The sequence below is a fragment of the Conger conger genome, chromosome 2 (assembly GCF_963514075.1).
Source record: "Conger conger chromosome 2, fConCon1.1, whole genome shotgun sequence".
In the NCBI taxonomy this organism is placed as follows: Eukaryota; Metazoa; Chordata; class Actinopteri; order Anguilliformes; family Congridae; genus Conger; species Conger conger.
In genome coordinates this window covers 83,884,913-83,905,929 of record NC_083761.1, presented here as the reverse complement: position 1 = coordinate 83,905,929, position 21,017 = coordinate 83,884,913, and the positions used below count along the sequence as shown (strand labels likewise).

Below are 21,017 nucleotides of genomic sequence, written 5' to 3'. Positions count from 1 at the left end.
TTGTATTTCAAAAGAAAATATTAATACAGTATGGTCACTTACAAGATAAAGTTCCCAGCAACACTGTTAATGCTACAATAGCTCCCATTCTCAAACACAGATCTCCCTCTCTGTCTTACAGGTGATGCTCCTGTGTTGGGAGGAGAATTATCAGGGGCTTTTATAGGAAATACAGTGGGCTGAATTTGTTTAAATCTCTGGGGGTTGGAGGATGGAGAAAAACAAGATAGATTCAGGGGGTCAGAATATCCATTATAAGGGGCACTGCTGCCCCCTCCTGGAGGAGAATTAAAAGAGCAGATCAGCAAGCTGCTCAAGTTTAATTCATGATCTACAGATTTACCAAGATCTTTGTTTCTGGGATTTTTGTGTCCAATGATAATGTACTTATTTACAGTCCTCCCTTACACCAAAGAGAACAGACAACTCAACATATCTCTGAAATCTACATCCCAGTGAAGTATAATGAAAACAAATTCCCCTTATTTTCAGTGCATTCTACTGGAAATAAATTTAATGCGGAAAAACAAATGTAAATGATGGCAGATGTTCATGTTTCCATGAATAACAAAGATGATTTAAGTATAATAAGGTTTGCAGATATGAGAAAGAACAGGAAGGGTTCTATCTGGACCTTTTGTCAGTGTAAGAGTGGTAATGTGCACATTTACATTTACAGAAGTGGTCCTCTTCCACGTCAATGACAGTAATAAGAAATATTATCATTAAGCCAAACCAGTTCAAACAAATATTAAAGCAGCCTGCTTTTTTATATTTCGCAGGAAATACAAATGTGTTGAGACAGTGGACCATTTGGGAAATATTCATGAAAGATTAAAATATTTTTTTAAATATCCAAGTGAGGTTGGTGTAAGTTTGAAACATGTTTCTGGCAATGTACGTTTTCTCTGACTTGTCATCATGATCACAGTGATCACAAACCAAATATTGTAGAGGCACAACAGCCTTACAGCCTGCAGATTAGCAGGTGACTCTAAAAGGTATATAAAAGACGCCCAAGAATTAACCGCCATCTATTAGCATGAATTAGGCCAAAATAACAGAACACTTCAGTGATATTTATAACAGAAACCCTGAGTTTCACGTCATACAGCAGAGTTCATTCCAGGGCTCTCTGCTGTATCTCTGTGATAAAGGGGAAGAGGTTTTTGTGTGGCTCTCCCCTCACTCTCTCTCACTTTGCTTCTCTGGCACAGTAATACACGGCAGTGTCTTCTGCTGTCAGGCTGTTCATCTGTAAATACAGCTGGTTCCTGCTGTTGTCTCTGGTGATGGTGAATCTTCCCTTAATGGAACTTCCATACCATGTGCTGCCACCACCACCATTACTGATCTCGGCCACCCACTCCAGTCCCTTCCCAGGAGCCTGTCTGATCCAGTTCATATAGTAGCCACTGAATGTGAACCCAGAGGCTGTACAGGTCAGTTTATGTGACTCTCCAGGCCTTTTAACTGCTGGTTCAGACTCAGTCAGTGTCTGACATTCAACACCTGGGAAATGAAGAGAGCCATAGATATGACAATTTACAACCTCACAAATACAATTTTACTGAAAATGAAATTAATGACAGATTAAAACATACTTGTAAAGAACACTATAATCAGAAGCAGGCTGGTTATAACAGTCATGGTGAAAGTCTTTGACTGCCGTCTGTGATGATAGTCCAACAGTCAGTCTCCAACAACAGTCCCTCCTCCCTCAGTGCAGAGAGGTAAATGTAGAAGGAAGAGCTCAGAGTTTGCATCAACTCCTCCTCACTGGGTGGGCAGATCTCACACTGTTTAAATAGAGCAGTCAGAGCTGTAGACGGGACTCAGATCATATAGCAGTTATGAGTATTATCCATCATTATAGCTGTGTGTCTCTCTTCCATGGCTGATGACTGCATTATTATTCCTAGTGAATCCAGGGAGTTTCCTGGCAGGTGAGGGTGGGAGAGTGGAGCCAGGAGCTCAGTACATCACAAGTCACTCTAATGAGAGTGTCCAACACAGACAGCATAGGACCACTCAGTACATGAATCACCCTGATATCCAGCCGTAAACTTTGGATGCTGTATGTCTGACACATGTCTACTTTTTCCCCAGTATTTTGATTCTGGTGATGCGTGTCAAGCACAGAGCCATAAACTGCCAATACCTACTCAACACAGGCTGTACTACATTTGATCAATCCTATGAGAAATTCAGCGGGCCAGAACATATATTATGAGGAGCACTTCTGCCCTCTACTGGAGAACTATTGAAAAATCAGGACAGGATGCTTGTTCTTCTATGGGAAAGACATCAGCTGATCTCAGGATATTTGCAGTATATATATTCGCATTATATAACAAATACAGGTAGGTTTTGATCAGGACCTTTTGTTTGCATTCAGTGATATGACCTCTACAATGACAATACTAATGTCTGTAAGAAGCATTGATAAACTGGTAACACTCTTTATGATGTAAAACTAAATAAAGCTACCACATAGAAGCATATGCTCCGCCATCATGAGATAAATAATACATTTTTTACACTTTCATTAATGCTTCCATACAGGACACAGTCAGTGTTAAGTGTTAATGACATTTTTACTTGCAGTCCATTTCTGCAGCTGAAGTCTGACTGATGCAAACGAGCATCATGTTCAGCGCTTGGATATCTATCTCCAGCGGGGAGCTGCACCTCCAATTTCAGAGTTACAAGCTCTGTTCCCAAAACCCCACACGTCCCACAATTGCACAGGACAAAGAGGAATAAAGAGATCATGAGATAAATAGCCCCTCATTGCTCCAGGGGAGGATTGTCTCCTGCTTAGTCTAATCAACTGTACACTCTGGATAAGAGCGTCTGCCAAATGCCATTAATGTAATGAAGCAAATACTCTACATCACCTTTCACATGTTCATAATGCATTCATTACTGGTTCATTAATGGCATCATGAAACTAAATGTCAGTTACATTTTTACATGAACTCCATTGATGCAGCTGGATTATCAGTCAGACAGTCCAGGAAAAGCCTTCTGAATGTGTACAATCCAGCTGGGAATCGAACCCACAACTTTTGAGTTCAAACACAGGTCCCAAACCCGTATGTCATTGACATATTTTAATTAATGTTCTGGTTATGTGGGGTGCAGACTTCACTGAGCTCTTCAATGTTTGTGTTCTACCACTACACTCATCAGGGAGGGTTTTTATACAGCCCTGCTGTAGCTTTGCTGCACTGTGTGTATCGGGCACAGTAATACACAGCTGTGTCTCCAGTCTGCAGGCTGCTCCCTTGTAAAGACACTGTGCTGCTGGAGGTGTCTCTGGAGATGCTGAACTTGCTCTTCAGAGAATCTTTATAATATGTGCTTCCACTATGGCATATATACCCGATCCACTCCAGGGCTTTCCCTGCAGGCTGTCGGATCCAGCCTGTACAGTAGCTGCTGCTAGTCAGGGAATACCCAGAGACTTTACAGCTGATGGTCAGAGAGTGTCCTGGTGTTAAAACCATAGAGCCTGGCTGCGTCAGTTCAACACAGTTACCATCTGTGGAGACAGAAATAAAAAAGATGTTTGTGAGTGATATCAATGAGTAATATAATTACTGAATGAAACAGCACACAGTAATCAACTGTGGATATAAGCAATTTATATCAGCATGGTCACTAACAACACAAAGTTCCCAGCAACACTGCTAATGCTACAATAGCTCCCATTGTCACACACAGATCTCCCTCTCTGTCTTACAGGTAATGCTCCTGTGTTAGGAGGAGGATTCTCAGGGGCTTTTATAGGAAATACGGTGGGCTGAATTTGTTTAAATCTCTGGGGGTTGGAGGAAGGAGAAAAACAAGATAAAATCAGAGGCGCAGAATATCCATTATGAAGAGCACTGCTGCCCCCTCCTGGAGGAGAATTAAAACAGCAGACCGCTTCCACCAGCGTTACTCTGGAATTCACATCAGTAACAGTAATGTTCGATTCGTTATATTCTTTCAGAATTTAAGCTCATATAGTTATGATTCATATTTCTACACACTGGAATACATTCCATTTAGGTCACAAAAAAGAAATAGAAGTTAAGTAGAAAGTAAAATCTCAATTTATATGATGTATAACGAGATTTGGTCTTCATGAATCATAGACGATGCCATTGGGTACATATCATAACCACATGTGTACAATTGAGAGAATAATTGAAACTGTTGTGAAGAGCTAAAGGGAACATGCTTTCCCACACACACACACACACACACACATACACACACACACACACACACACGCACACACACACACACACGCACACACACACACACACTATACTGCTGCTGTCTCATTCAGTTTTTTATTTATTTATGTCTTCTACATGATGCATAGTGCACTTTCCAACCTGCAGCACTCTGTCACTTTAGGACCGCTGCTGTTTTGCGCACACTGTGGAATGTAGCTTGCTGATCTGTTTATTTATATCTATTTGTCTGTTTATACTGTTTTTTACAGTTTTTATTTATTTATCTTTTATTTACACTGTCTTCTACATGATGCAGAGTGCACTTTATGACCTGCAGTACTGTCACTTTATAATATCTGCTCTTTGCACAATACTGTGCGTATAACTTATATAGGCCTATAAATATATATATATTTTTAATACTTTTCAATTTTTAATTCTTGCTCATGGAAGGAGGATAAGCAAAGTAAGAACTTCATTGTATGGTATCACTGTTGTTTTACTGTGCGTATGACAATAAAACTCTTGAATCTTGTATTAGTCAAAGTTACTCATGTAGAAATGTAGGAACAATTATTGTAGAGTATTGTAGAGAGAGAGCAGCATTTCAGCCTGCTGGTTAGCAGGTAACTCAAATGGGTGTATAAAAGATGTCCAAGAATTATCAGGCATCTAATAGTATGAATGAGAACTAAAAAACAGAACACTTCAGTGATATTTATAACAGAAACCCTGAGTTTCACTTCATACAGCAGAGTTCATTCCAGGGCTCTCTGCTGTAGCTCTGTGTGATGAAGGGGAAGAGGTTTTTGTGCGGCTCTCCCCTCACTCTCTCTCACTGTGGGTATCTGGCACAGTAATACACAGCAGTGTCTTCAGCTGTCAGGCTGTTCATCTGTAAATACAGCTTGCTGTTGGAGTTGTCTCTGGAGATGGTGAATCTTCCCTGAACAGACTGGGAATAGTAGATGGTGCCACCGCTAGTGCTAATATAGGCAACCCACTCCAGTGCCTTCCCAGGAGCCTGTCTGACCCAGGCCATATAGGAGCCACTGAATGTGAAACCAGAGTTATGACACATATTTCTACACACTGGAATACATTCCACTTAGGTCACAAAAATGTGTCTTGTCTTTCATCTGGACTCTGAGTCTGAACTAAAGTTTGAATTGAATTGAATTGAATTGAATAAACAATGCCATTGGGTGCATATCATAACCACATGATTAATTGTTTGTCGCTCTAGATAAGAGCATCTGCTAAATGCCTGTTACATTACATTACATTACATTACATGGCATTTAGCAGACGCTCTTATCCAGAGCAACGTACAACGAAGTGCAGTTCAAACAAGTACAAGTGCGAAGAGGACCTGAGAGGACAGTACAGTTCCGAATCCTAGTGTAATCAGAACCCTTGAAGAGTACAATGAACTTCCAAACAGGCATACCACAGTTGACAGCTAGAATACCCCGAGTACAACAATACAATAGCTAATAAAAATAAAAAAAACAGTATCTATACAAGTAACAATATCTATACAATCCATACATAAGTGCCATTACAGTCAATGGCACATATAAGGCTAATCATGGTGGTGAGTTAGGGAGGGAAAGGTGTAGCCTGAAGAGATCAGTCATCAGTCTGCGTTTGAAGGAGGTCAGAGACTCTGCCATTCTGACATCCACCCGGAGGTCGTTCCACCACCGTGGGACAAAGCCCTGTTCAGGATAAGCGGGTTAAGATAATAGATGGATGGATGGATGACTGTATGTTTAGAACGGCACTTCATGTGAATTTTACGAGTTATGGATGTTTTGCTTTAACTTGTGGAAGAACCTATGCACTTGTAAGTCGCTTTGGATAAAAAGCATCTCCCAAATGACTAAAATGTAAATGTATGGTTGAAAGTTCTTAATGTAGAAATGTGTATAAAATAACCCACACAAATGTTCTACCCAACTTTTATATGAATCTTTCATTGAAAAACAGCATTGTTATTTTATCAATTCATTAGATCCAGTTCTCTGCTGTGGCTCTGTGTGATAAAGGGGAAGAGGTTTTTGTCCCTTCCCAGGAGCCTGTCTGATCCAGCCCATCCAGTTGCTGCTGAGTGTAAACCCAGAGGCTGTACAGGTCAGTGTGTGAGAGTCTCCTGGTCTCTTTACCACCGCTTCAGATTCTGTCAGGACAATCTCACCCTGAACACCTGTAATTAAAAAATTGAGATTTTAGCTGTGGAACATGGAAGAAGCAGAGAGAAAATGGGACAGAGCGAGAGAGAGCGAGAGAGAGAGAGAGAGAGAGAGAGAGAGAGAGAGAGAGAGAGAGAGAGAGAGCGAGCTGTGAGGAGCAGCAGGGCTGGTAGGAGCTTCATGGCTGCAGGAGAGAAGGAGGAGTGCTGAGTTAAAGTACAGACTGAGTCCCACTGACTGCTGCTCTGCTTCTCACACTGACACTGGCTCCATTTAAAGCTGTGGGAGGTTTGCACTGCACCCTCCTCTAGGGGAGGGCAGAGTGAGGGCCACTGCTGATCACACTCACTCCAGTGTAGAAGCAGCAGCACAGGGAACTCACAGGTGCTGCACAGAAACAGTGTTCAACAGCAGTAATAATTGTGACTCAACACGTGTTTCTCCACGAATGGCTTTATCACCAATCAATAAGTAAAAAACAATACCAACACAAACTGTTTACTTGTAACATATGCAGAAAAACCGTTTACTAATGTCCATCCTTGTTATCTTACATAAAATATTATGTTTGAGAAGTTCAAAACTATTAGCCATAGATATAGCAAACTGGCGGCTTTAACTATCCTAGCTAGATACATACCGTACTTTATCTGATACCCATTTCTCTGAAATAACCTAGATAAAGGTCTTACTTCATATTCTCCAACACACAATTAAGTACAAGGTATTAGACCGATTCATCGGCATGAAATATCCAGCATTGTGCAAGCTAGCAAGACGCGTGCCTCACATGTGCTTAACTTTCTTCAGTATTAGCAGGACGCTAACATAAACCGCATGCTATTCTTCTTTCAATTTCAGAATAAAACTCGACGAAAACGCCATAAAAACGTTTTCCTAAGGTAACAAGATATACACAAAGAACTTCCAAATGTTTCCTAACCATATTAATGGTAGCGATTACCTGAATAGGGGGACGAAATAATAATTGTGACTCAACACAAGAGCAACTCCACGAATGGCTTTATCACGAATGGAGAAAATTTCGCGAGTTCTACCCCTAAAGCACAAACGCAGGCATGAGCAAGCAATATCAGGTTAGCAAAATAACAGCAATAAAAGCAGATCACTGATAATATGATTATATCTCAACTTTTAACTTGATCAATCACATTACAGACCATGAATTTGTTTTTACTGCTTTTCACTTGTCACATTGTCAGATTGGGCAACTTTTTACAGTATTGGGCGGTTTTTGTTTTCTGACAAATTACACATAACCAAACAAGTTGTTATCAAACAATAAATTGCAGATATAAAATATATTATTAAGCGGTTTGTTTTCACTTGCTTTTGTTTCTGCACTGAAGCAACGATCTCTGCTAATGATGCATTCAAAAATCAAACGTTGCCTAGGCTATCATTAGTACAGCCGGCGCCATCAGTTTTTCAAGTTGGGTAGCTATGTCGAAGTGGGTAAAATACCAAAAAAAATGTATAGGACAGAGTGGGAGTCAAATATTGATTTAAAAACATGGATTGCACCTGTTCCACAAGATCCCTCAAAGGCCCGTTCGAAGTAGGCTACTGCAAAAGCAAGATTCACGATATTATGTTGCTTGCCATACTTCCATCAACGTTGTGGACGAACTTGCAAGATGAATTTGGCGAATTTAAAATATCTGATGAAAAGATAACCGTAGCCACCCCCAGATCACACCCAATACAACAGTTAACTAACGTTAGAGCTAGCCGTTACATTGCGAACTTACAGCTCTAGCTAACTTAGGTTACGTTAGCAAGTGACTTTTATTATTCTAGCTACAGTCAAATACATTATTAGCTGACTACCTAGTTAAGTTAGCTAACATCGCACTGGTATGTCACTGAGCTGGCTAGCAAATTTAGCGGGATGTTTAATTAGTTTGTGTTTAATTTCATCCAGTGCGGGTCGGGAAAATGGATACCAGTACGTTTGCTTTCCTACTGGGAGCTAGCCATTATAGCTAGGTAGACGCCATTGGCGAAGGAGTGCAGCTCAGAAAACTCTATCCAAGAGTGCCGTATGTTTTCCATTTATGTACGCCGAACTAGTCTTGTCTTTTTTTTACAATATATTATCCTGACTAAAATAAAAATACCAACTGAAAAAAGTTTTTATGAAACAATTTGTGTATTTTTGTGCTTCTCTGGGTAGTAATATCTGGTTTCTCCCAGGATATTGTGTATAGATATTCTATAGATATAGATGACCCAAGAACAGGCAGGTGTGTATTTGGGCCATCTTTTAGTGTACAGTGATGATCTGTTTATGTACATACAGAAATTGTACTGAGCACACCTCTTTTACATCAGTGGCAATAACTAAATATAGGCCTCTAAAATGTAGTAGTGAGGAGTAACTCAAGAGAATTTGAAAGGTGACCAAGAATTTCCTGCCATCTAATAGCATAAATGATGAGACATAAAGAAAATAACAAAACAATTCACTGATATTTATAACAGAAATAGTCGTCGTCTCTGGAGACGGTGAATCTTCCCTCCACAGACGGGGAATAGTAGATGTGTGAACCCCCTGTTTGAATAAAGGCAATCCACTCCAGTCCCTTCCCAGGAACCTGTCTGACCCAATTCATCCTAGAGCTGCTGAATGTGAACCCAGAGGCTGTACAGGTCAGTTTGTGTGACTCTCCAGGCTTTTTAACCGCTGGTTCAGACTCAGTCAGTGTCTGACATTCAACACCTGTGAAATGAAGAATGACATAGATATGACAATGAAAAATACAATTTTACTGAGAAAAAAGCAGGCTGGTTATAACAGTCATGGTGAAAGTCTTTCACTGCAGTCTGTGATGACAGTCCTACAGTCAGTCTCCAACAACAGTCCCTCCTCCCTCAGTGCAGAGAGGTAAATGTAGAAGGAAGAGCTCAGAGTTTGCATCAACTCCTCCTCACTGGGTGGGCAGATCTCACACTGTTTAAATAGAGCAGTCAGAGCTGTAGATGGGGCTCAGATCATATAGCAGTTATGAGTATTATCCATCATTACAGCCGTGTGTCTCTCTTCCATGGCTGATGACTGCATTATTATTCAGTGAATCCAGGGAGTTTCCTGGCAGGTGAGGGTGGGAGAGTGGAGCCAGGAGCTCCCCAGTACTCAGAACATCACAAGTCACTCTAATGAGAGTGTCCAACACAGACAGCATAGGATCACTCAGCACCGAAATCACCCTGATATCTAGAGTTTGCACTGGACCCTGCATCTGTGTCACTTACAAAAAGAAAAAATCATTTCCAACTTGTCAATAATAGGTTTTTTGATTATTACAACTTCAGATGAATTTGTACTTATTGTTGCTATGACGAATTCACAGAATAATCTGTTCTATGAATGTAGCAATGAAGTTCATGGCATAATTTTCTCATTCATGAAAAATGCATTCAATAGATTTATTTTTCTCAAATGTATGATAATTAGGGGGCATTATTTTATTGATTATTCTGTGTCCTTATGAGAACTGAGAAACTCATCAGTGTGGGTTTTTGTACAGCTCTAGCGTTGCTTTGCTGCACTGTGTGCGTCGGGAACAGTAGTACACAAGGTCTGTTATAGCCTGGGACACACAGGCCTGATTTGCATACAGACCTTCCTGTTTTCATTCAAAAGATGGCACGCCCAGGGAGTCAGAGCAGACTGGAAGAGTCATAACTGTGGAGTCACTGGAGGCTGCGGGAGGTGAGTCAGTGCAGTGAGAGTCACTGCCAAACAACAGGAGTCCATGCTGAATAGAGGAATATGACTAGTGAGGTCAATTCAGCATTTATTTTGACCAGTAGAACTCAAGTACAAACAGTTTGTGGCAAATCTGGTCAAATATATTAAGGAACAGGATGTTTTTATTGATGAGAAAGTGTTGGAACATTGTGATAAAACGACAGTGTAACATTGGAACACACGTTGCACTTAGTCACAGAGATCTCAAACTCAAATCCTGGAGGGCCATTGTGTCTGCTGGTTTTTTATGTTTTCCTACACTTACATGTTTAATTTCAGTCACTGATTGGAGAGAGTCTGCACACCATTTTTCAGGACCTAAACTGGCTGCTGATTGAGAGGAAATCACAAAAACAGCAGAGACTGCAGACCTCCAGGACTGGAGTTTGAGACCCCTGCACTGAGAGGTGTGTTTTAGGATGGGGTGTGCACCCATGTTCTTACTGATGGACTGTCAACCCCCTCTTTTATTGATTATCTCAATCTGACAATTTATGTTCTTTTATTGAAAAGCTGAAGAAAAGCTTGAGGGACTGCTCTGAGGTCCCTGTATGAAGCTGTTTCTCATGGTGTGGTCTACAGGCCTGCAGGTGTTAGTGCTGATGCATCAATTCTCAGGGGCTTTCATAGGAAATACGGTGGGCTGAATTTGTTTAAATCTCTGGGGGTTGGAGGAAGGAGAAAAACAAGTTAAGTTCAGAGGGTCAGTAGATCAGTAACAAAGCTAATGGGGTGAATTCAGAATTAATATTAACTTAGTTATGATTTCAATATATCAGATATTATATAAATGCACAAAGTGCAGGAAGGATTGTATCTGGAACTTTTAATTGCATACAGTGAAGATTTTCTCATTTACAAAGACAATCATAAAGAAATCAGGCAGACTTCTTTATTTCAGTGTCAATAATGAACTACATGCCTCTAGAATTGAGTAATAAAGTGTGACAGAAATTCTATGCATAAATGAATAAATAAATGTATATATAAATAATTATTTCATAAAGCATACACTGGATGGTCCCTTTCACATGTCCATAAAGCATTCACTCCCAATTAATTAATGGTATCATGAAACTAAATGTCAGTGACATTCATGAACTCCATTGATGCAGCTGGATTATCAGTCAGACAGTCCAGGAAAAGCCTTCTGAATGTGTACAATCCAGCTGGGAATTGAACCTACAACTTTTGAGTTCCAAACACAGGTTCCAGATTCCATTCTACATCACATTACATGACATTTTTCACATTACATTACATTACATTAATGGCATTTGGCAGACGCTCTTATCCAGAGCGACGTACAACAAAGTGCATACCCATAACCAGGGATAAGTGCGCTGAAAACCCTCGAGGGAAGTACAATTTCAACTATTTTAATTCAGGTTCTGGTTATATGGGGTGCACGCTTCACTGAGCTCTTCAATGTTTGTGTTCTACCACTACACTCATCAGGGTGGGTTTTTGTATAGCCCTGCTGTAGCTTTGCTGCACTGTGTGTTTCGTGCACAGTAATACACAGCTGTATCTCCAGTCTGCAGGCTGCTCCCTTGGAAAGACACTGTGTTACTGGAGGTGTCTCTGGAGATGGTGAACTTGTTCTTTAGTGAATCTTTGTAATCAGTGCTTCCACCCAACCATATAGCTCCAATCCACTCCAGAGCTTTCCCTGCCGGCTGGCGGATCCAGTGTGTACCATAGCTGCTCACTGAATATGAGACTTTGCAGGAGATGGTTAAAGGCTGTCCTGGTTTTACTATCATAGAGCCTGGCTGTGTGAGTTCAACACAGTGACCATCTGTGGAGACAGAAATAAGAAAGATATGTATCGCATAAAGCAGTATAATCATAGAAATAAACAGAAAACATGAAGAAGAAATTTTTTTAATATATATTTACACAATATTTAAAGTAAGTAAAACTTGAAAACATCACCAAATAATTGTATTTCAAAACAGAAAATCTAAATACAGCATTGTTACTTACAAGAGAAAGTTCCCAGTAACACTGCTAATGCTACAATAGCTCCCATTGTCACACACAGATCTCCCTCTCGGTCTTACAGGTGATGCTCCTGTGTTGGGAGTAGAATTTTCAGGGGTTTTTATAGGAAATACTGTGGGCTGAATTTGTTTAAATCTCTGGGGGTTGGAGGAAGGAGAAAAACAAGATAAATTCAGAGGGTCAGAATATCCATTATGAGGAGCACTGCTGCCCCCTCCTGGAGGAGAATTAAAACAGCAGATCAGCAAGCTGCTCAAGTTTTATTCATGATCTACAGATTTACCAAGATCTTTGTATCTGGACTTCTTCGGTCCAATGATAATGTGCTTATTTACAGTCCTCCCTTACACCAAAGAGTACAGAACACTCCACATATCTCTGAAATCTACATACCAATACAGTATTATGAAAACAAATTCCCCTTATTTTCAGTGCATTATACTGGAAATAAATGTAATGCTGAAAAACAAATGTAAAGGACGGCAGATTTCTGTCCATGTTTCCATGAATAACACAGATGATTTTAGTATAATAATGGTTTGCAGATATGAGAAAGAACAACATGGATTTTATCTGGACCTTTTGTCAGTGTAAGAGTGGTAAAGTGCACATTTACATTTACAGAAGTGGTCCTCTTCCACCTCAATGACAGTAATAAGAAAAATTGTCTCATTAAGCCAATCCAGTTCAAAGAAACATGAAAGCAGCCTGCTTGTTTATATTTTGCAGAAAATAAAAATATAGTGCGTTGAACATAAGAGACAGTGGACCATTTGGGAAATATTTATGCAAGATGTAGATATTTTTTAAATATCCATGTGAGGTTGGTGTCATTGTGAAACATGTTTCTGGCAATGTACGTTTTCTCTGACTCGTCATCCTGATCACAATGATCACAAACCGAATGTTGTAGAGGCACAACAGCCTTATAGCCTGCAGATTAGCAGGTGACTCTAAAAGGTATATAAATGATGCCCAAGAATGAACCAGCATCTATTAGCATGAATTAGGCCAAAAGAACAGAACACTTCAGTGATATTTCTAACAGAAACCCTGAGTTTCATTTCATACAGCAGAATTAATTCCAGGGCTCTCTGCTGTATCTCTGTGTGATAAAGAGGAAGAGGTTTTTGTGCGGCTCTCCCCTCACTCTCTCTCACTGTGACTCTTTGGCACAGTAATACACAGCAGTGTCTTCAGCTGTCAAGCTGTTCATCTGTAAATACAGCTTGCTGTTGGAGTTGTCTCTGGAGATGGTGAATCTTCCCTGAACAGACTGAGAATAGTAGATGGTGCCACCGCTAGCACTAATATAGGCAACCCACTCCAGTCCCTTCCCAGGAGCCTGTCTGATCCAGTGCAGATATAAGCCACTGAATGTGAACCCAGAGGCTGTACAGGTCAGTTTGTGGGATTCTCCAGGCTTTTTAACTGCTGGTTCAGACTCAGTCAGTGTCTGACATTCAACACCTGGGAAATGAAGAGAGACATAGATATAGATAATTAACAACATCACAAATACAATTGCAGTGAAAATGAAATGAATGGCAGATTAAAACATACTTGTAAAGAACACTGTAATGAGAAGCAGGCTGGTTATGACAGTCATGGTGAAAGTCTTTGACTGCAGTCTGTGATGATAGTCCAACAGTCAGTCTCCAGCACCAGTCCCTGCTCCCTCAGTGCAGAGAGGTAAATGTAGAAGGAAGAGCTCAGAGTTTGCATCAACTCCTCCTCACTGGGTGGGCAGATCTCACACTGTTTAAATAGAGCAGTCAGAGCTGTAGACGGGGCTCAGATCATATAGCAGTTATGAGTATTATCCATCATTACAGCCGTGTGTCTCTCTTCCATGGCTGATGACTGCATTATTATTCCTAGTGAATCCAGGGAGTTTCCTGGCAGGTGAGGGTGGGAGAGTGGAGCCAGGAGCTCCCCAGTACTCAGTACATCACAAGTCACTCTAATGAGAGTGTCCAACACAGACAACATAGGACCACACAGTACAGAAATCACCCTGATATCCAGTGGTAAACACTAGACGCTGCAAATGTAACACTTAGAAATGGAAAAATTATTCCACCAACATTATTGTGAAACTTATCAGTAATAGGTTTTTGATTAAAATTTCAAATGGATTAATACTTCTATGATGCTACGACTTATTCACAGAATAAAATGATGGTCAGTTCTGAAATGCAGTAATAAAGTTATTTTTAATTGGATATCACTCTGTATGAGCATCTACAAAGTGATTGTAATTTAATTTAATTTGTGTCATAATTACTGCTCATATGCCAGCAGTCATTGTGTTGAAAGGTTTCAAAGCATAATCTTCCGACTCATCGAAATGCATTTAATAGATTTCTCTCTCAAATGTTTGGTGAATTTTGTAAAGGTGTGATAGTTGGTGCCCTGTGATGGACTGGCAACCTGTCCAGGGTGTATTCCTGCCTTTCGCCCAATGTATTCTGGGATAGACTCCAGCCCCCCTGCGACCCTGTTCAGGATAAGCGGGTTAAGATGATGGATGGATGGATGGATAAAGCATATACTGTATGTCACCTTTCACATGTTCATAATGCATTCATTACTGGTTCATTAATGGTATCATGAAACTAAATGTCAGTGACATTCATAAACTCCATTGATGCAGCTGGATTATCAGTCAGACAGTCCAGGAAAAGCCTTCTGAATGTGTACAATCCAGCTGGGAATCAAACCCACAACTTTTGAGTTCCAAACACAGGTCCCAAACCTGTATGCCATTTACATATTTGAATTAATGTTCTGGTTATATGGGGTGCAGACTTCACTGAGCTCTTCAATGTTTGTGTTCTACCACTACACTTATCAGGGAGGGTTTTTGTACAGCCCTGCTGTAGCTTTGCTGCACTGTGTGTATGAGGCACAGTAATACACAGCTGTTTCTCCAGTCTGCAGGCTGCTCCCTTGTAAAGATACTGTGTTACTGGAGGTGTCTCTGGAGATGGTGAACTTGTTCTTTAGTGAATCTTTATAAGCAGTGCCTCCATTGTAAACTATGATTCCAATCCACTCCAGAGCTTTCCCTGCAGGCTGTCGGATCCAGTGTGTAGCATAGCTGCTATCAGTCAGGGAATACCCAGAGACTTTACAGGAGATGGTTAAAGGCTTTCCTGGTGTTACTACCATAGAGCCTGGCTGTGTGAGTTCAACACCTTGACTGTCTGTGGAGACAGAAATAAGAAAAAGGTTTGTGAGGATATGATAAAATAATATAATTAATGAAATAAACAGAAAAACTGTCATAAATGATTTATTTTAAATTATTCAAATAAAGCTTATATAAATATTTGAGAATAATCTCATGTAAAATATAGAATCTTGATAAAGCTTGCCCACTTACAGGATAAAGTTCCCAGAAACACTGCGAATGCTACAAATAGCTCCCATTGTCACCCACAGATCTCCCTCTCTGCTCCTGTGCTGGGAGGAGAATTCTCAGGGGCTTTTATAGGAAATACTGTGGGCTGAATTTGTTTAAATCTCTGGGGGTTGGAGGAAGGAGAAAAACAAGATAAATTCAGAGGGTCAGAATATCCATTCTGAGGAGCACTGCTGCCCCCTACTGGAGGAGAATTAAAAGAGCACATTGCTTCCTCCAGTTTAACACTTTGAATTAGATACATTATAATGTGTTTTTACCATGATGAAAATCGAATGAAACGTTTGTGTTGTGTACTGCCACAGCCGTTTATGTGCTCCTGTTCCAGGATAAACCCTATATTGCTTTACTGAGATTCAAAGTAGAATCCTCTGATTCATTTCAAAATTCAAAATAATTCTGGATTAGGGATATTCTATGGGATATATTGGTTGCAAGACATGCTGTATTTAGTACATCCCATAAAATATTACTCAGACATATTATTCAGACATGCTCTATGCTCTGTACCTAAATCTAGATTCACACTGTGTAATCAAGCTAAAGATGCGTGTTCATTGTGTCTTCCTTTTCAAACTTTCACTCGTTACTCAAGCTGTTGCTCATTAAGAAACTGATGGGACCTCACAAGGACATCATTTAATATTTATAATTTCTTTGTATTAAAAATGTAATTGAATTTGTTGTATTAAATGTATTTGTTATGTTCTATTCTATAAGATGAATGTCAATGTCCATTAATTAAATATATATATATATATATATATCTATATATATATATATATATATATATATATATATATATATATATATATATATAAATGTGTACTGTAGCTTCATGGTGGAGATACAGGAGAAGAACAATAACAAGAAATATCTCTAGTGTGATGAACTGAGGCCACACAGCACAGCCAGGCACATGCTGCCTGTTAAATCATCTGTGGAGGGTTTCTGTACAGCAGGGCTGTAATCTGTTTCACTGTGGCTCTCGGGCACAGTAATACACAGCTGTGTCTGAGGGCTGGAGGTCTGTGATGTCTAAGTAAGCAATGCTGTTGGATGAATCTTCTGTCACTTTGAAACGACTGTGGAAGGAACCACTGTAGTATCCAACCCATTGCAGCCCTTTGCCTGGAGCCTGTCGAACCCAGTGCACGCTGTAGCTGATGAGAGAGAATCCAGTAATTTTACAGGAGAGCCTGACGGATTCTCCAGGCTTCTTCACCTGTGGATCAGACTCCGTCAGTGTGGGGGTCACAGTGAGCATCTGCAGAAGGGGACAAAGCACAGGTTCACAGCAGTTCTGTAGCCATCGCTTTTCAGCTGCTGCGAGACAGGGGAAGAGAGGGAATAAAATCAGGGTTCTTACATTCAAAGGCAAACAGCAAAGCTGTGATGAATACAAAGGTCTCCATTTTATTTCATTCACAGCAACAGAAAGACAGGACCCGTGCAGCTCATCAGTGAATATGAGCTCAAACGGCTGTGTTTTAAAGAGCGTGGGGATGTTATATTTGCATATCTGCCTCGTAACAATTTACATTTACATACAGTGTGTATATAAATACTTATTTGGTTGAAATTTTCCAGAAATATTACATAGATTTTACTTGACAAAAAAAAAGCGGTTTTGTCATTGTCATACTGTATGCATTTAAAATTATAAACTAAATTAAGAAACTAAATCAGGTGTCAATTCCTGTTTTTCTGTCACTTCTTTGAAATAATATATTATGTTAATATTTCAAATAATCGCATGACACAGGTCAGACTGACCCATGAATGCAGTGTTTGTGTTCATGATTAATGTAGTCAAATTTACAGTGTAATTAATTGAATTACTTTTGACAGTCGTCTGATATATTTTTAAGATATTTTTTTGTATATATTTGGTGGAAATGTTGTAACTTTAATAAACATTAAAAAAAAAAAATTCCAAGACTGTGTTACAGTAGGCAGAAGCCTGGACCGAATGTTTTATGTATTTATTTATTTATTAATTGGTTGGGGGTTCCTCTGGTTGTACGCAGTTGGACACACACAGAAACTCACAGGAAGGAAGTCCCCCATGTTATTAACCACACCCCAGTGCATGTTCAGCAGGGATATTCAACAGGGAGGGTTTTTGTACAGCCCTGCAGTAGCTTTGCTGCACTGTGTGTATCGGGCACAGTAATACACAGCTGTGTCTCCAGTCTGCAGGCTGCTCCCTTGTAACGACACTGTGTTACTGGAGGTGTCTCTGGAGATGGTGAACTTGTCTTTTAGTGAATCTTTATAACCAGTGCTTCCACTGTTCCATATATACCCAATCCACTTCAGAGCTTTCCCTGCAGGCTGCCGGATCCAGGCTATACCATAGCTGCTATCAGTGAGGGAATACCCAGAGACTTTACAGGAGATGGTCAGAGAGTGTCCTGGAGTTACAACCATAGAGCCTGGCTGTGTGAGTTCAACACAGTGACCATCTGTGGAGACAGAAATAAAAATGACATGTGTGTCTCATCTCATTAAGCAATATAATCATATAAATAAACAGATAACCATACAAAATACTTAAATTAACTAAATATTGAAAGTAAAAAAAGGAAAATGTTTCCAAATAATTATATAAAATAATAATGCAAATATAGCATTCTCACAAGATAAAGTTCCCAGCAACACTGCTAATGCTACAATAGCTTCCATTGTCTACAAGTGATGCTCCTGTGTTGGGAGAAGAATTCTCAGGGGCTTTTATAGGAAACAAGGTGGGCTGAATTTGTTTAAATCTCTCGGGGTTGGGGGAAGGAGAAAAACAATATCCATTATAAGGAGCACTGCTTCCCCCTCCTGGAGGAGAATTAAATTGGCAGATTAGCAAGCCGCTCAAGTTTAATTCATGAACTACAGATTTACCAAGACGCTTGTTTCTGTAAGTGTCCAATGAAAATGCATTGATTTTCAGTCGTCCTTTACCCCAAAGCACAGGTGTCAAACTCCAGTCCTGGAGGGCCGCAGTGTCTGCTGGTTTTCGGGTTGTTCCCGGCACCTGTGGTTGATTTAAGTATTTAATTGGCTAAAGCATCCACACACCTTGTTCCCAAGGCCTTAATTGACAGCTGATTGAAAGGCAACCACAAAAACCCGCAGACACTGCGGCCCCCTGGGAATTCAGTTTGACACCCCTGCCCCAAAGTGTAACTGTACATATCTCTAAAATCTACATACCAATAAAATATTCCAAAATGGTGGTTTGTGCAAATAAACGTGAATCTTTTTTATAGGTTTTGGTTTCCATTAAATAATAATCAGATGACCTGAAAAAGTATGTTTATATTTTACTTTCCTAATATAATTAATCCTGAAATAATTAATTTGATTGAATTGTGAAATAACTGAAACTTGTGAAGAGGTAAAGGAAACATGCTTTTGTGTCTGTCAAAGATACTAATGCAGAAATGTGGAAACAATTAACAATAGACATTTGCTACCCAAATTATTTGATATGAATCTAAAACAGCATTGTTCTTTCATTCATTCATTAGGTCCAGTTCTCTGCTGTAGCTCTGTGTGATAAAGGGGAAGAGGTTTTTGTGAGGTTCTCCCCTCACTCTCTCTCACTGTGTGTCTCTGGCACAGTAATACACAGGAGTGTCTTCAGCTGTCAGGCTGTTCATCTGTGAATACAACTTGTTGTTGAAGTTGTCTCTGGAGATGGTGAATCTTCCCTTAACAGTATTGGCATAACCACCATCACTGGCCAACCACTCCAGTCCCTTCCCAGGAGCCTGTCTGATCCAACGCATATTGTAGCTGCTCAATGTGAACCCAGAGGCTGTACAGGTCAGTGTGTGAGAGTCTCCTTGTCTCTTTACCACTGCTTCAGATTCTCACCCTGAACACCTGTAATTAAAATAAAAGTGTGATTTTAGCTGTGTAACAAGGAAGAAGCAGAGAGAAAATGGGAGAGAGCGAGAGAGAGAGAGAGAGAGAGACAGAGAGAGAGAGAGAGAGAGAGAGAGAGAGAGAGAGACCTGAGAGAGTGAGAGCTGTGAGGAGCAGCAGGGCTGGTAGGAGCTTCATGGCTGCAGGAGAGAAGGAGGAGCGCTGATTGCTCTCTTTAATTCAGTGTCAATAAAGAACTACATGCCTCTAGAATTTAGTAATGAAGGGTTACAGAAATTCTTCACTCTATTTCATGTATAAGTAATGAATAAATGAAATAAATAAGGCTTTCATAAAGCATACTGTACATCACCTTTGACATATTCAGAATGCATTCATTACTGGTTCATTAATGGTATCATGAACTAAATGTCAGTGACATTCATGAACTCCATTGATGCAGCTGGATTATCAGTCAGACAGTCCAGGAAAAGCCTTCTGAATGTGTACAATTTAGCTGGGAATCGAACCCTCAACTTCTGCGTTTCAAACACAGGTCCCGAACCTGTATGCCAGTGAAATATTTGAATTAATGTTCTGGTTATATGGGGTGCAGACTTCACTGAGCTTTTCAATGTTTGTGTTCTACCACAACACTTATCAGGGTGGGTTTTTGTACAGCCCTGCTGTAGCTTTGCTGCACTGTGGGGGTCGGGCACAGTAATACACAGCTGTGTCTCCAGTCTGCAGGCTGCTCCCTTGTAAAGACACAGTGCTGCTGGAGGTGTCTCTGGAGATGGTGAACTTGCTCTTTAATGAATCTTTATAATCAGTGCCTCCAGCATAACCTATACCCGCCAGCCATTCCAGAGCTTTCCCTGCAGGCTGGCGGACCCAGTGTGTAGCATAGCGGCTATCAGTCAGACAATACCCAGAGACTTTACAGTTGATGGTCAGGGAGTGTCCTGGAGTTACAACCATAGAGCCTGGCTGTGTGAGTTCAGCGACCGTCTGTGTTACAGTAGGCAGAAGCCTGGACAGTATAGGAAATACTGTGTGCTGAATTTGTTTAAATATCTGGGGGTTGGAGGAAGGAGAAAAACAAGATAAATTCAGGGGGTCAGAATATCGATTATGGCGGCACGGATGGTGCAGTGGGTAGCACTGCCGCCTCACAGCAAGGAGGTCCTGGGTTCGAATCCCCGTCGGCCGGGGCCTCTCTGTGTCTGCGTGGGTTTCCTCTGGGTACTCTGGTTTCCTCCCACAGTCCAAAGACATGCATGTTAGGCTGATTGGAGAGTCTAAATTGCCCGTAGGTATGAGTGTGTGAGTGAATGGTGTGTGTGCCCTGCGATGGACTGGCGACCTGTCCAGGGTGTATTCCTGCCTTTCTCCCAATGTATGCTGGGATAGGCTCCAGCCCCCCTGCGACCCTGTTCAGGATAAGCGGGTTCAGATAATGGATGGATGGATGGATGGAGAATATCCATTATGAGGAGCACTGCTGCCCCCTC

General features: G+C 40.6%; 2 gene segments (V, D, J or C); both read right to left on the bottom strand.

Annotated features, from left to right (window-relative positions):
• Nucleotides 1-967: 967 nt before the first annotated feature.
• Nucleotides 968-1,650, bottom strand: LOC133121407 (Ig heavy chain V region 914-like). The segment is given in 3 exon segments: nt 968-994; nt 1,205-1,512; nt 1,605-1,650. Coding segments are annotated over 3 exon segments (381 nt in total).
• Nucleotides 1,651-2,597: 947 nt separating this feature from the next.
• Nucleotides 2,598-20,484, bottom strand: LOC133121406 (probable non-functional immunoglobulin heavy variable 3-38-3). The segment is given in 6 exon segments: nt 2,598-2,685; nt 3,388-3,477; nt 5,081-5,256; nt 6,314-6,441; nt 19,653-19,703; nt 20,358-20,484. Coding segments are annotated over 6 exon segments (660 nt in total).
• Between the last annotated feature and the right edge of the window lie 533 nt (nt 20,485-21,017).